The sequence below is a fragment of the Mirounga leonina genome, unplaced genomic scaffold (assembly GCF_011800145.1).
Source record: "Mirounga leonina isolate KUSES-001 unplaced genomic scaffold, KU_Mleo_1.0 Mir_174, whole genome shotgun sequence".
NCBI classification, from domain to species: Eukaryota; Metazoa; Chordata; class Mammalia; order Carnivora; family Phocidae; genus Mirounga; species Mirounga leonina.
In genome coordinates this window covers 34,531,276-34,548,052 of record NW_023270451.1, presented here as the reverse complement: position 1 = coordinate 34,548,052, position 16,777 = coordinate 34,531,276, and the positions used below count along the sequence as shown (strand labels likewise).

The 16,777-nt window shown below is 33.4% G+C and overlaps 1 protein-coding gene across 5 annotated transcripts in view; it reads left to right on the top strand.

Annotated features, from left to right (window-relative positions):
* Nucleotides 1-16,777, top strand: part of SNX13 (sorting nexin 13) — a 154,726-nt gene that overhangs the window by 32,887 nt on the left and 105,062 nt on the right. For 4 of the 5 annotated variants that reach the window (XM_035020685.1, XM_035020683.1, XM_035020684.1 and 1 more), the window contains exons 2-5: nucleotides 9,596-9,708; nucleotides 13,391-13,493; nucleotides 14,717-14,806; nucleotides 15,899-16,020. In XM_035020685.1, the coding sequence (XP_034876576.1) occupies nucleotides 9,596-9,708; nucleotides 13,391-13,493; nucleotides 14,717-14,806; nucleotides 15,899-16,020 (428 nt within the window). Of the gene's footprint in view, nucleotides 1-9,595; nucleotides 9,709-13,390; nucleotides 13,494-14,716; nucleotides 14,807-15,898; nucleotides 16,021-16,777 lie in introns of those variants that run through there. The other variant, XM_035020688.1, reaches the window with a different exon arrangement.

The window sequence follows — 16,777 nt, the reverse complement described above, 5'->3', positions numbered from 1 at the left end:
AAGTACAGAATTAAAACACCCTCCCTCTCCTCTCTCTTACTGTCTCTTTGTTTCTGTCCCTGTCTCTTTCTCTCTCACCGTCCCCTACTGTACTCTGTTGTTTTGCCCCAAGAATGCAACCCACATAAATAATGTTTCTGTCAGATTCAAGTTCAGAACACCTGATTTACTAAACTAACTCGGAGTGTAATTTGTTAGGGCTTACTGTATTATGTTTATTTATTTTTGTTGAGTCAAAGTAAAGAATTTTTTTATAGGAAGTCTCCTACTCATTCCATGAGAAAATCAGGGAGATTTGTTGGAACTGACCTTTGGCTTTTCTGTTTGTTCTTCGTGGGAGGGAGGAGTAATGATTCTTACAAGTGGAAGTTTCATAGTTTTGATTGTGCATGTTTTAGCAACAGCTTTCCCTTGTAAATAAATTGCATTTGTTTAAAAATTAGATCTTACAATTAAAAATTATATTTAAAAAAAGTGCTACAAAATGTTAGAATTTGATGATTAATTCTTGATTTCATTGACCTTTTTTTTTTTTTTTTAAGATTTTATTATTAGAGAGAGAGAGAGCACAAGTAGGCAGAGAGGCAGGCAGAGGGAGAGGGAGAAACAGGCTCTCTGCTGAGCAAGGAGCCTGATGCGGGGCTCGATCCCAGGACCCCGGGATCATAATCTGAGCCGAAGGCAGCCAGTTAACCAACTGAGCCACCCAGGTGCCCCTTCATTGGCTTTTGATAGGTATGTGATATCAGATTAGATTATGAGAGGTATTTATATACTAGGTGCTCCTGAATAAAGGAAGTGTGATTTTCTTTGGGTGGAGAGGGGAGTCTAAGTGGAATTAGTTGAAGTATGTGCTAATGTATTTTATCAACTAAAATTTTGATCATCTAATAATTTTCCATAACTATGTGATACATACTTTATATATGTTTGTAGTTTCTCTTAGGGTTTTCTGTATCAGAGTGGTGGATCCCTAGTTTCCCCTACTAAGGTGAGAGATTATGAAATCCATGAAATGAATCTAAACAGTTAATTTTAATATCATAAAAATTACTTTTTTTTACATTTTATTAAAAGGTGAATGAATTTTGAGCTGTTTGACTTTTAGCATTTGTTCTTTTGGGCATTGATAAGGTTGACAGTTTATTATAATTCATGACTGGTGCCAATTTGTTATCATTTTCTTCCTTTGTAAAATCTTTTTGTACTTGTGATTATTTATATGTAGTTTTTTTAAAGACTTTTTGGGGAACAGTTTTCAATTTACAGCAAAATTTAGAGGAAGGTACAAAGATTTCCCATTTACCCTCTCCTCCCATATATGCATAGTCTCCCTTCTATATCACTCACAAGAATGGTAGATTTTTGTTGTCGAGGCTGAATTTATATTGATGCATGATAATCCCCCAAAGTCCGCAGTTTACCTTGTGGTGTTGTATATTTGGTGGGTTTGAGCAGAAGTATAATAACCTATATCCATCATAATACCACGCTGGCTACTTTCAGTCTCTTAAAAATTCTCTGTACTCTAACCTATTCATCTCCCTATCTTGTCCCTTCCCACTCCCCACCAGCCACTGATCTTTCTATTGTCTCCATAGTTTGCTTGTTCTAGAATGTTTTATAGTTGGTATCATACCTTCCTCTCTCACCCCCCTTCTCTTACTCCGTAGTAGTGGTGTAGCTAAAAAGGCATCACTCTACTCAAGGTCATGTCGTTTTTCTCCTGTGTTATCTTATGGAGTATTATAGTTTTGTATTTTACTTTCAGGTCTGTGATTTATTTTGAGTTAATTTTTATGACAATTTTAAGATCTGTTGTCTTAGATTCACGTTTTTTTTTTTTTTGCATGTGGATGTTTGTTTTTTTCTAGCACCATTTGTTGAAAGGAATGTCTTTGATTACATGTAGCTTTTTGGAAATTCTTAAATAGTGCATTTATCCCTCACAGCTTACTTTGTTGCCATTTATAAATGGAATCTTTAAATATATTTAGACATAAAAATGCAAATAGCCTTGAGCATTGGGCTTCAGTTCAGTAAGCAAATGATATTCTCTGTCCTACTTTTCAATCAAAGAGTACTTTCTCTGTGGCACACTCTTCAGTAGTCTTAGCATTTGTGAATCTTTGTTCACTTGGAGTTTTTACTTTTGGAAATTACCAGAGCTTTAGTACATAAAGTTTATAATCAGTTTTGTGTAGTACCATTTTGATGGAAAAAAGTGGGTAACTGTAAAGAAAAGAGATTTTCTTAACTGCAAAATTGCCTATGGAAGACAATTTCAAAGGAGTTTGAATACTTTATAAGCTCTGGAGGCTTATAAGAAGATTTACAAAATGTAAATCTTTTTATAGTGACACATCACATTTTTATGTTATCATTACATGTGTATTTTACTTATTTAGTTTGTGAGCATATTGAGGGCAGAAACTGATTCATCTTTGTGTAATTAAGACCCAGTACATAGCTACGTGATTGTTACAGAATCATGTGAAACCCCCCAAAATAATTATTTTGAAGGACAGTAGTTCTTATATAAAATGTGTACATAACCACAAAGTAGGATATTGAAACTCATTACTTACTTAGCCTGTCTCTTTCTTGCCCTTTTTTTTTTTTTTTTAAAAGATTTTATTTATTTGTCAGAGTGAGAGTTGAGAGTGCATGAGCACAAGCAGGGGGAGTGGGAGAGGGAGAAGCAGGCTCCTCACTGAGCAAGGAGCCCGATGTGAGACTCGATCCCATGACCCTGGGATCATGACCTGAGTCGAAGGCAGATGCTTAACCGACTGAGCACCCAGGCGTTCCTAGTGATTGCTTTTTAAATTCTTTTGTATGTAAAATATTTATACCATCACAAAATCAGATCTACACAACGAGGTGTTTTCAGATGTCTAGTTCTTATCCCTTCTCCTACCCCATTTTCTTCATTCCTCATAGATCAGTTAAAAAAGTTTCTCTACATCCTTACATTAAAAAAAATAAGCAAATGTGTGTATATTTATAATTCTGTCCCTTTCTTAGCTGAATGATACCTATACATACTTCATTAGTATGTAGTTGAATTTTAAAAATAACCAGGGTAAATATGCTGGTAAAAAAATACAATTTGCAAAATACACAGGATTGGTATTTTCTGTTCTGATATCTTGTTGGATTCTAGTAGCATGTAATTAGAAATTTAACTATCTTATTCTTTGGTGGCTTTAAAACTTTTGCTTTAATCAGTTATTTTTAAGGGAATACTTTTCCTTTTTGTATGTCAAATATATGTGTGTATATATATATACACACACAAACACATTTATACACACGTCATATATATGTACACATGTATATGTCAGTCTCATTCATAAACAAATTAAAGATAGACCTTCATTTGCCAAATGGGAACATTAGGAAAAGAATCTGTTTTCTTTCTTTTTGATGGAGATTGGAGGCTTATTTATTATTTAGATATCTTTAATTTATTGAGTTATTTATTACATTATATAGGCTCCAAAACAATATGTATACCTAGAAATATGTTGTCTCTGAAAAGCTCTTTTGGTTAATTTAATTCAGCCTTGTGTATCTACTAGATCTTTTAACAGAAATTCAGGAAAGCTTGATAAAGCAGTTTTTCAGTTTGAGGCTTTGAGTATTTATTGGAAGCCTGTTAAGACTATTCTTTGCTATACTGTCCCATCCACATTTTAGATACTTTTATGATTTTTCCTGTGTAAGAGAAGGTGCTGAATAAATACCATCTTTTGTTTTTTTTTTTTATCAATACTGTAGTTATTTCAAGACCCCAATTCAGTGATTCCCAGTGTATGGGCTGTGGGAATGAGAAGGAGGTCTGCAGCCTAGCTTAGTTGGTATCCTGAATAAATAAATACATATTATGAATGTTCCTGCTATTGTTTTCAAACTGTGTGTAGGTATTTTGTAATTGATAGTATCTAGTTTAAAAAACACTATTGTAGCTTATATTTGTCATTAGATGCTAGGAGTCCTAATTGTGTGTAACTGTATGGTAGTCTATGACCTTTTATAACTACTGCTCTAATAAAAAGTGAAGGGTTTGTTCAGGTTGTCAAGTATTTCCCATCCCTTGGGTTTTTAGGAGTCAAAATGGTTATGTATGAAACTGTATGAAACATGCAGTCTGTTTTAAGGGTGTGAGCAGCTATTGATTACTTAATGGCTTACACAAGAAATGTATCTTTAGGGAGTTACAATATATTTTTTTAAAGATTTATTTATTTGAGAGGGAGAGAGAGCAAGCATGAGTGGGAGGGGCAGAGGGAGAGAGAATCTCAAGCAGACTCTAACATAAGTATATGTATGTATATACATACATATATATGTACATAATTCATTCTTCAAAATGTATAACAGTTGAACAATATACTCCTGTTGTAAGGGAGAGAGTTCTATTATCAAAGAACTAAAAATACATACTCCCAGTTGGAAGAGGTAGGAGAAACTCTCCTGGTATCTAGTAGCTGTTATTTTTGCCAGCTGGGCAGTTAGCCATCTTGGAGACCAGGGTCATTGATTGAGGTATCTATCCTTTCCACAGGCCCTCTATCTTTCCTGGCTCACCAACTGAATTGAAAACACCCTATCACAGTAGTCTTTAATCATCCTCCCAAGAATATGCTAGGCATCTTAAATAGGAGTGAGTAGAAGAGGATCTTTATTCTCTTGTCCCTTTATTCCCTTGTATGAAAAGAGGGGTTTGGGACCAGTTGCTCCAGCAGATGTACTGATGATCCCTGTGTGGCTGCTATTCTTTGGTTTCCTCCCCATAAAGGAAGTAATGATGTGGGTTACTGTCAGCATATATTGAGACAGCCAAAAGAACACTTTTTTGTTCATCAGTTTCATGGAAGAACAAGGTCCAGATTTTTGGGTGACTTTTTTTTTTTTTTGCAGGTGGGAATTTGGTATGGGTTGTACTGGAAGGAATGTATAGCTCTGCCTAAAGCCATAAGGTGGGTGGTGGAGGAACACTTCAATTTAGGGTCCTTTTCGTTTTCACTTTTCCTAGACCTTTTCCTTGTCTTGCCATTTCCCCTTTCCCCTGTCCTCTCCTTTTCTCCCCTCCCTCCTCTTTCCATTCCCTCCATTTCATTTCTCTAGTTAGTAAATTAAATATTTCCATTTTTAGTGAGCAGCTTCTTTGTACCAGGCTTTGGTTAAATTATTATATAATGTTGAACGAGACAGGTTCCGTGTCAGGAGTATATGCCATCGAAATTACTTGGAGAAGAACTTCCAACTTATTGTAAGTGGAATAAGGTGGGAGGAAAACAATTTATAGTTGTAATAAGGCCAGTCTTCTTTTGGGTACTTATTTTTATTGTTAAACTCATATGATTTCTATGACCCAAGTTGGCGCTGAAGTATCAATTTTAAGATTCTCAGCGCTTAAATTTTAAGATTTAAGGATCAAATCTCACTCTTAAACTTATTAGCTTGCATGACCTTAGGGAGTTTTTTTTAAGCTTCTCTGTGCCTTAGTTTCTTTGTTACTAGACTAAGAATAATAATGAACACTAGACATTGGACTCATTTATTTACTCCCCATAACAGACAAATGACATAGTTGAGGAAATTAAGGCATATAGTGGTTATCTAACTAATAAATAGTAAAGGTAAGATTTGCACTCAGTCTAACTCCAGAGTCCATATTGTTTGGGCACTATGCTGTCCTAACTTATGATTATTTAGTAAGGTTGTTCTGAGAAATAAATGCGGTAAAGTATGTAGAATGTCTTGTACAGTTTTGGTTCTCAAAGCCTTTTAGGTTTTGGAGTTTGTGAATAAGGTTTTGTGGACCTAGAGATTAATTTAAGGGGAATTATAAATATATAGTTGTCTTAAGTTCTAAACAGTTCTGATAGCTTGTTGGAAGTGAAAGAACCACAGACATAATGGATTAGCATCTGCATTTTAAGAGTCTGCATTTAAGATTCTTAAAGTTTAAAAAGTACCGGAGTAGATGATGTTCGAAGGTTTCTTCCAGTGCCCAGTTGGTGGGTCAGTGGTTCTAGGGAATCAGATAGCAAGGATATTTTTAGCATTGATTATTGTATTTAGAGAAGAAAATGGTAATATATCAAGTATTATTTTAATGTAAATCACTGTAATAGAGATTTATTTCTATTTTTTGACTTCCACGTTAGGTCAACTTTTGAGGTAATTAATACCTGTTTGAATTTGTAGAAAGTTTCTGATGTGGTCCAAAATGATCCTAAATTTTATCATCTTGTATCATCTTAGGAAATAATTAGAACTCAATTTTTATATGGTATAAGATCAATTGTTTTCCTTAATCTCACCAAATAATAACATAATAATATCAGCCAGTTATATATATGTGTGTGTATATATGTGGGAACAGTAAGAATAATATAAAACTTTCTAGTTTTGTGCAATTCACTATTCTGGTGTTTGAATGAACATTTTAAAATTTGAAGTTAACTATTGTAAGAGATTAACTACAAAGCAAATGAACATGTGACTTGTTTGATTGAAAATGTGTAGTTTTATTAGTCTATGTAATATAAAAATTTCAAAATTAAAGAAAGGGTCTTCTTTTTTAGATTTTTTTTTTTTAATATAACAGTAATGTCTGTTTTGTTCATGCTAAATCATTAGTACCTGGCACATTGTAGTAGGTATTGACAAATATTTATTGAATGAATAAAAATTTGTGTTTTGAGCATTTTGCTGCCATTTTCAAATGAGAGGAGATAAGATTGGGTTTTAGACATTCAAGCATCTCCCCATGTTAACTAACTGCTACATTTAATAATCTTCCCCATATTAACTGATTGTGATTCTTCTTTGAAAAATTTTTTAATTGTGAGAGGTATGATTCAAACAGAAGAAGAAATATTACATTTCTTACGCTCTCTTCCTTTATCTATAGCAGTAGCTGCTTGGTTCATTTTTAAAACCTCTTAATATATCTAAACAGTAAGTTGTTTAGCTTTGAAAAACTGGCTAGCAAGCATAAATCTAACTTTGTAAAGAAAGAATAATATTGCAAATATTAGGTCAGACCTCATTCAAGAAAGTAGTTTGAATAAAATATCTGGGTCATAGTCTGGTTTCAGCTTTCCTGAGAGTTTATGAGAACTCTTTGCAGGGAAGTCAGTGGATAAGGTTTTGAGTGAATCTTGAGAAATAGCATCTGTTTTACATAGTTGGGTATCTGGCAGTACTGTAATGTGGATCCAGGTACTGGGGTGTTCAGCAGAAGTATTGTCAGAGGGATTAGACTGCTCTGTACTTTATTCTTAATCTCCCTGGCTTACTTTCAGCTCTTAGGAGTCAGAGACCCCTTGTGTAGGTGAAATAGTATCCCCAGCTGATTCAGGGAGGAAATCATGAGGGCAAAGCAGAAACTTCATCAGCAGGGCTTTCTGTCCTCTGGTTAAAAAGTGGCCAGGAGGGGCGCCTGGGTGGCTCAGATGGTTAAGCATCTGCCTTCGGCTCAGGTCATGATCCCAGCGTCCTGGGATCAAGCCCCACATCAGGCTCCTGGCTCAGTGGGAAGCCTGCTTCTCCCTCTCCCTCTGCCTCTCCCCCGCTCATGCTTTCTCTCTCTCTCTCTCTCTCTGTATCTCTGTGTCTCAAATGAGTAAATAGAATCTTTAAAAAAAAAAAAAAAAAAAGTGGCCAGGATGGGGGCGCCTGGGTGGCTCAGTCCGTTGAGCGGCTGCATTCAGCTCAAGTCATGATCCCGGGGTCCTGGGATGGAGCCTCACATTGGGCTTCCTGCTTGGCGGGGAGCCTGCTTCTTCCTCTCCCTTGGCTGCACCCCCTGCTTGTGCTCTTTCTTTCTCTCTCTGTCAAATAAATAAAATCTTAAAAAAAAAAAAATGGCCGGGATGAGGAAAAAGGATAGTAAAATTACAAATGAATAAGAATTGCACCAGCCTTATATAAAAGAAGAAATTTAAAAAAACTTCCCCAGAGTGACATAAAAGAGAATATGAACAAATGGAAAAATATTACTTGGGCTAGGAAGACACGTTATTATAAATTCTCCTTAAATAAATTCTAAGATTTCTGTTCATATGTCATCTGGTTGAGAGCTTCTTATATAGTCATATATATATAACTTACATAGCAACCACATGTAGTTACTTTATTTTTCTTCATAGCACTTATGCCCATCTGATATAACTATAAATTTATTTATTATTATTTTTTTCCCCTTCTGGAATGCAAACTTAACAGAAGTCTGTAAATTTATCCGAGTGTGCTTGTCTTTGTCTCCTTACTAGCATGTAGCCTTGTGAGGGTATGTTTTATTCCTTGTGGTTTCCCCAGCACCTTGTGCTTATAGCACATAGAAAGCAGTCAATGACTGGCGAATGAGTGAATAAATAAAACTGTCCTTTCTCTCATAATCCATAGAACTTATTGTCTATTCCATAGTTTTCTGGTCATTAATTTTGTTCACTTTAGCATCTTATAATGCTTTTTATTATTTTCTTTTGGTTCAGTGTCTAATTGTTTCATTCCTGTAAGACATTCTTCTCTGTGCTCCTTGATGGCAGGAATGGGACAAATGCTTCCTTTGTGGACCTCACAGTACAAGGCAAATGGATGTAGGAACTTGTTGAATTGAATACGTTTATTTATTCATAATTACCTAAATTGCTAAAATCCAGTTTGCCTTCAATAAAAGGAGTATTTTAAATATATAATACAGTATAATTCTAAACAAAATAGGGGTTTTTGTTTATTTTTAAGGACTGAGAATTTTTGGAGATGTTTTTTGAGCTCATGGTATATGTTGGTAATTGAAATTTGGAAGTTGTGCAATTATAATTTTACAAATTTCTGGACACAATTTGAGTAAAAAACAATTTTCGGTGAGATGTGGATTTCTTACTTTGAAATTTTAATTTTTTAAAAATGTCTTGTTATGCTGTAGTTTTGTTGGAACTTGGTTTTAAAATGAAATATTCTAGGGGCGCCTGGGTGGCTCAGTTGGTTAAGCGACTGCCTTTGGCTCAGGTCATGATCCTGGAGTCCCTGGATCGAGTCCCGCATCGGGGCTCCCTGCTCGGCAGGGAGCCTGCTTCTCCCTCTGACCCTCCCCCCTCTCATGTGCTCTCTCTCTCTCTCATTCTCTCTGTCTCAAATAAATAAATAAAATCTTTAAAAAAAAAAAAAAGAAATATTCTAAACAAGTACAACTTTGTAGTCTACCTAACTTTTTATATATAAATGTTTTCATAAATACTTTTTTTTTTTTTACCATTTCTCATGCCAGCATATCATTCAACAATTTGTGTAATGATTGCTTCCTGTGCATTTACATTGTCACTACATTTTAAAAAAATCATTGCTGATGTACTTAAATACCTTTCTGCATATAGATTTTGTATATTGTTTCTTGGAGATAAAGCTCTAAGAATGTAGTTAACATTTTCAAAAGTAAATACGTAACAATTACTGAAATAGTAACTGTATATGTTTAAAAGGAGAAATGTAAAACTATGTAAAAGTTTTGTTGGTTCTTTTCTAATTCATATGGACATTTATTTATTAAACATTTTTTTTCTTTGCTTTATTTCAGACCAGTCTATCCATATGGGGATGGGGAAGCCTTGGCATTGTCCTTTCTCTAATAACCTTTGGACCCTTTGTAATATTTTATTTGGCCTTTTATATCCTCTGCTTTGTGGGTGGGTAAGTATTCTCAATGATAATCTTACAATTCAAATGTCATACACTTGTTAGAAATTGAAACAAATCACCATGAAACCTCAATAAGAAGAAAAAAAATGACCATGAGAAATGGTAGTATGATTTGTGAATGCTATTTTTGCAAATTATTTTTTTTACCAAAGTTAAATAAAGTAAAATTAAGATATGCAATATAATAAAAGTGGTGGCGATAGTTATTTGTACCAGAAATATGGATAGTCATCTTCAAAAAATTTTTTGATGATATAAAACTTTTGTATAATTTGAAAAGTTTTAAAGATTTTTTATTCCTTTTGGTGTTGTTATTATGTTTTAAGGTGGAAAATTTTTTATCTATTACAATATTAACAAGATAAGTAAGTTAAATTGAGATGACTCATCAAGTTTTACATAGTATAGAAGATACTGTTTCATTGATTAGACTTCATACAATAATATTAATTATTTCCCTTAGTGAATGCTGTCATTTTGTTATAGAAAATTTAAACACCTGATTTTGCTATTTTCTCTTCATTGTTTATTTGATTATGCTTTACATTGAGTTGATAAACGTTCGCAAGAGAGGTTTCAGTCATGATTTAGTATAGCTTCCTATGTGGAGCATTTGGTTCAGATGTGAATTGTATCTAAGAAAAGTATAGAAAAGAGAGGTGGATGCTTGTTACTTAGATACTCAAACCAAGGTAGCTTAACTGAGCGAGTATTTTGTTGTTACTATATATATTTATATATATGCTTGTGTGTATGTATGTATATATAAGATATGTTTATGTAAGTATTTGTGGTATGAATGCCTTTGAGTTCTTTTTAAAAACTCTTTTGAGGCTCCAAGTATTTGGAGGAGTTATTGGAATCTATAGGTTTAGAGAACTTAGATGAATTGAATAGGATACATGAACTGCATCCTGAAAGACTATATGAGACACTCAAGGAGTGATTTCTGATTGTACTTCCCACCTCCCACCTCTTTCACGATAGGGTTTGAAAGTTCTGTGTGGCCTTTTCAGAGGGAGTACACCCACTCTTTGTGAAACAAGTGAGAATCAAATCAAGCAGCTACCTCAAGGTCTATCCCTAAAACTGCATTTATTTTAGATTTAACAGTTTCATTATAATTGCTTAGATATGGTACTGGATACTGAAACAATGAGAAATAAGCTATCAGGACCAGATAAATGGAACTTTGAATATCTTTATTGACTAAGATTATTGAAGACTGTAGGTCTGCAGCTCCCTGGGCTTCCTAAATTACACTTCTTTGTCACAAATGAAGACCAGAGAGCAGAATGGTTGCAGAGCTGTACGGTTGCACCTCTTCCCACAGAGTCATGGCTGCTTTTACTGATTGGAAAGGAGGCCGTTTTGAGGAGATGTTTCTCTGAAAAGGAGAGATTTCTTCTCTTTCATGAATTGAATAAACCCTTGGCAAAAGTGAAAGAGAATGATTTCAGACTATTTCCCAATATTTCAGAAAGGGAGAAAATTGTAGCTTTCTTTGTCAGTAGGAGCCCTAGGAACCCTTGGAAGTTGGAGGGGTGGAGAATTATTTCTCAAACTAAAGTGCTCCATATAAAGTTTTGGAAGAGGGGAAGGGTGAGGAGTCCATGCATTTCAAAATCTTGGTAACCTTTCTTATTTCCTTTTTGAGTCTGCAGATTTATCAGGGAGTAATCAAAATTGATTTTAGATACTTCTAAAGTTCTGTAAAAATTTTTAGATAAGATGGGATATTAGATGGCATGCTAGGATCACTAAAAACTTTTTCGATAATATTAAGAGTCACATGGTAAGGTCTGAAACTCCAACTTCATGCTATATCATAAATGTTCTGGTCTGATGTTCTGTTCAAGATTGTTAATCTCAGTGAAATTCACTGCCGTAGTAAGGGGACTTCCAACTTAAGTACTAGAAAGCCTCCCAGAATTCTCTCAGGGGATTAATTAAGCATTTCTAGATTACTCAGTTATAGTCAATGACTACCATAGTTCTGAATCAAGTCTTCCTTATTTTGGCTATAATTAGAAAGGAATGATTGTTTTTTCTTTGATGTAACTTAGTATAGTTTAATGCCTTATGAATTGGAAGAGCAGATACAGGCTTTTAAATATCAATCTCAAGTAAAATAATTACATTTCATATAATCATTTCTTGGTTTTAGTGTGTTTTTTTATTGTCTAAGTTTTTAAGATACTTTTTTTTCCTTATATAAAATGCAAGTTTGAGAGCAATTAATACATTCCTAGGGAAACCACCTTTGTTTAAAATTCTGCAGTTAACCATCTACAGTGTTGATAATGTATATGTTTTGCTGATAGTCAAAGCTAACTCCATATTTTCTATAATAAAGATAGCTTTTGGAAGGAAAATCACTTAGAGTTTTTTGTATTATGTGTTTTTTTGGGGGGATACTATTGATACTGTGTTATGGGTTATTTAATGGAATTCTGTTAGGTTGCATGATGCAGTCATTTGTAGCACCTGTTTTTACTTAAACCTCAAGGCTGAAACCGGTGCTTTGTAAGATTAGACTGTTCCTTAGTTTACTTTTCTACTATCATTCTTTGGACAAAGGTTAGTGTTTTATCAGTCTGTCTCATGATAATAATTTTAGAAATACATAGTTAATATAAGCATTTAATTATGTCTAAATCTGCTTATTGCTAGATATAACTGAAATATGGGGCCAACTTGATTCTTAGTAATAGTATCAGATGCAAGACAGATTAAATTTATTGTTCCAAGGCTAGCTTTTTTAAAAAGAAACAAAGAATTGATAACATGGGCTGATTTGATTTTGTTTTCTCAACTCATCTTTCAGCTTTTGTAGTGCTTGTACTAAAGAGCAGCAGATAGCCACAAAAAGCAGAGGACTTTGAGAACCTTCCTTTTAGTAGTTGAGGCTGATCCATATTTAATTTTTCATAGTTCCCTTCTTGTCACAACAGCGGTTGAATTGTTGTAAGATTACTATAAGATTATTATAAAGTTAGAATTTGATGTTTTTCTGTTATGGATTTCCTGTCTACTTAGTGGTGCTTAGATTTAACTGGTAAATTTTAAATATAGGAAATATTGATAGCATTTAGTCAATACTTAGAGTAAAACAGTTTTAAGCCAGTTTTTATCTTACCTTAACTCTATAATTGTTTTAAAAAAATAGCCTTTGGAATGTATTTATATGTATTTTTAAATTCCGGTCTGATTATAAACTATATCTTTTTTTTCTTCTTTGGACTATAATTGCTTATTCTGTTTCCATAATGGCAAGTTACGTTACTATTTCACATTAATTAGTTAATAGAACTATAGAAATGTGTGATTTTAGCTATAGATTTAGATCTCATTTGTCTTCATCCTTGGTTACCTAGCCTACTTATTTAGCAAGGGCTGATTTTCCAAAAGTTTGAACTTGTTGCCAGGGATTCTTTATGAAACATTTATATGAAAACTTTGAAAGGCATTCTTGTAGAAGTTCACAGAATGTTTGTAGTTGTTTTAAACTTCAGAACATAACAGTCAATTACTTGCCTTGCTGAAGTCAAAAGCTGATTTTTTAGTGAGTGATAAACCATCTATTAAATCTGAAAAATATCTGGTTAATAGATGTGTTAAGTTATAAAACAATTTTGTTTTTGTTTCTATAATTGAATTTTTTCTGCCCCAGGGGTTTTGTGGTTACTCTCCTGTTTGGAAAAACAAACTCAGAGAAGTACCTAGAGCAGTGTGAACACTCATTTCTTCCTCCAACGTCAACTGGGATTCCTAAGGTAAATAGGGTAAAGGAATGTAAAACCTCAAAGTCTTGTTCTATGAAATGATGGTAATGTGATCATCTGTATGTGGCTTGGCAGATGTTCCTATAATCCACTGATGCTCAGTATAAACTTATGGGACACTTTCTGATCATGCTTAGAAAATACATTTTAAAAGATTATTTTGAAAACTTTTATAGTGTTAGATGTTAAGAGTGGGAATGCAAATTTTAGGAAAAGATAGAAATTTGGGGCCTCTTCCTACTATCTTAACACAGGATTTCAAAATTTGAAATGAAATGAATTGCATAGAAACCAGAGAAAAGAAAATGGGTATTCTTTTTTAACTGACTTGAAAAATACAGCTTACTATTAGGATACCATATTCTATAAGTAAAATTGGAATTTGGTACTATAAGTAGGCTTTAGATTTGCATTGTCTTCAGTTCTTGTGGTATTGGGATGGTTTGTTTCATCTTGTATGAAAAGAGACAAAATGATCTGGAGTTAATGCCAGTATCTTACCTTTACAGTTACTAACTTGTCCATTATGTGCTAAGATGTAGGAGATGCAGAGATAGTTATATACAGTATTACTTTATATTACTGAAATAAAAGAATTCACCCTATCCTTGGATGTTGCATGTTATAATTTGAAGTGTGTGTTTTATATATATATTTGTACTTTTGTTTGTTTGTTTTTGTTTTTTGTTTGTTTGTATTTTTAACTGAAGAGTGTCCCACTACTTTTCACTTTATTTCCAGGCCAGTGGTCTTACTGAACACTACAGAGAAATAGAGAAATTCATTTTCTTTTGTGCTAAAAATCAAATAAAAAATTTTATTTGGCACCTGCTATACTGTTTTGGGCTGGGAGGGGGAAGGGAGAAGAGGAGCAGAGTTTAATAAAGACAATCATTAACTTGATTCACCTGAAACACTAACTTATGGTTTGAAAGTTTCATTGAAATACAACAACAGTATATCTTACATTTTCAGTTTTCTCACATTCTAAATAATATTTGCCAATTTTACTAAACTTTTGAGGATAACAATAGATTTTTTTCCCTGGGTGTCTAGCTGTGTTAACTTGAGAAATAGTCTTTGGTTTGTATCAGAGAATTGAGAAATAAGATTACTGACTGACTTGAAATGACAGGGAAGTTGCAAGTTAGAGGTAAACTATACAGATTTTAAATCAAGAAAATATGCAGTAAAATGTTGTGATTTCCCTTAAGTGCTTAGAAGAAATGAAACGAGAAGCCAGGACTATAAAGATTGATAGAAGATTGACAGGTGCCAATATAATTGATGAGCCTCTCCAGCAAGTGAGTTTTCGTATGTGGTATTTGAATTCCTTATATTGTGTTGTAAGGTATATTTCTTTTGAAAATACAAGGAAATGAAAAAAACAAAAAAGAAAGAAAATACCAGGAAATAATTTTTGCTATTTATGTAAGATGCTGGAAATTCACTGTAATGCTGTTCTTGGATTCTGTACTTAAAGATACTGCCTTATTTGTGAAATCATTTATAATGAAGTGGTTTATGTAGTATTAAAGCCTTTTGTTTGAATTTGCATTTAATAAAGTTTTTGCTGACCTAGTTGATAATGTTTCTAATTATTTTAAAGTTAAAATGCTCTTTAGCTGATGAATAAGCTTAGTGTTTTGGCAAATCAGACAATTTGTATTATAGTTTTTTAAATGGATATACCTGATTTGATTCAGAAATCTTAAAAAAATTAAAAATTATTCTCCCTCCAGATAGTTTTCATTGATATTTGATTATATGATTATTATAATGTGTTCTTTAAAATTCTAACATTTCTTTTATAGTTAAACCCATATTTAGTTTATCAGATTTTCAAAAATAATATACATCAAGTTGTATTATTTGATGTATTGACTGATTTAATACTGTTGGCAGTATCAAAGTTATTCGATTTAAGTGAACTCCTGTGTTTTTTTTTTTTTTGTAATTTGATTGCAACAGATCTGATGATATAATCTTGGAAAAGTGGTTTCTTTTTGAGAATTAGGGTCAGTTGGCATTATTTTGCACCTCATTCCATCAAGCTAATTAAAACTCTTCATTATATTATAGCATTGAAAATTTATTTTTTTTGCAAGCTCTATCTTACCTCAGTATGGGTAGGGGTTGACCATAGGTAACTCTAATTTTTAAAAAATTTGGGCAGTGGGTGAATTGGGACACCAAAATAATTTAAAATTTTTTGAAATGGTTTTTTAGCATATCGGTCCTTTTGTAATGAAGGCAGGTTTTTTTTTTTTGTTAATCACAATTTAGTATGTAGAGAGTAAATATAAATTGGTAAATAATCCTTTCAGGTTTTAATTTGCTGCTGATACTTTTTAAATCCTAAAAAGCTGTGTTTTTTCCCAATATTTTTGTTTTAGGTTATCCAGTTTTCCTTGAGGGATTATGTCCAGTATTGGTATTATACACTAAGTGATGATGAATCTTTTCTTCTTGAAATTAGGCAGACTCTTCAAAATGCACTCATTCAGTTTGCCACTAGGTAAGGTCACTGATGCAGAAAAATTTAAATATGTTGTTTATACCAGCATGGAAAATGACTTTTAAATGGGAGAGGGAAATTATTAATTATTATTATTAAAAGGTAAGTGAAACAGTAGATGATTGTGAGATAACTCTCAAATTATAGAACTAGAGCTCTAAAAACCTGTACTTCTTTAAATTTAACCTTTACATTTACAGAATGTTTATCTTGATTAAACCCTGTTCTCTCAGTCTGAATGTCAGTTTCTTCCTCAGGGTCCAGTCATGTGACTTTTACCTCACTCACTGAGAATACTTTTTTTCACCTCTTACCCAGATACTCTGTTTTATTTGAGTGCCATGGAAATAGTTTCAGTAAAACTACTCTTTTTTTTTTTAAGATTTTATTTATTTTTTTTATTTATTTGAGAGAGAGAGAATGAGAGACAGAGAGCATGAGAGGGAGGAGGGTCAGAGGGAGAAGCAGACTCCCCGCTGAGCAGGGAGCCCGATGCGGGACTCGATCCTGGAACTCCAGGATCATGACCTGAGCCGAAGGCAGTCGCTTAACCAACTGAGCCACCCAGGCGCCCAGTAAAACTACTCTTTTGACATATACCTTATGGAAGTCCTCTCAGTGGGAGAGGAAACCAAAGGAGCATAAATCGGTGGAGAATATTCAGTTTATATTTTCAGAAGTATATTTTGATGAGTTTGCTTTAAGAAATTTTTGTGAGATATACTAAAATTCTTACTTTACAAATCCCACTTATATA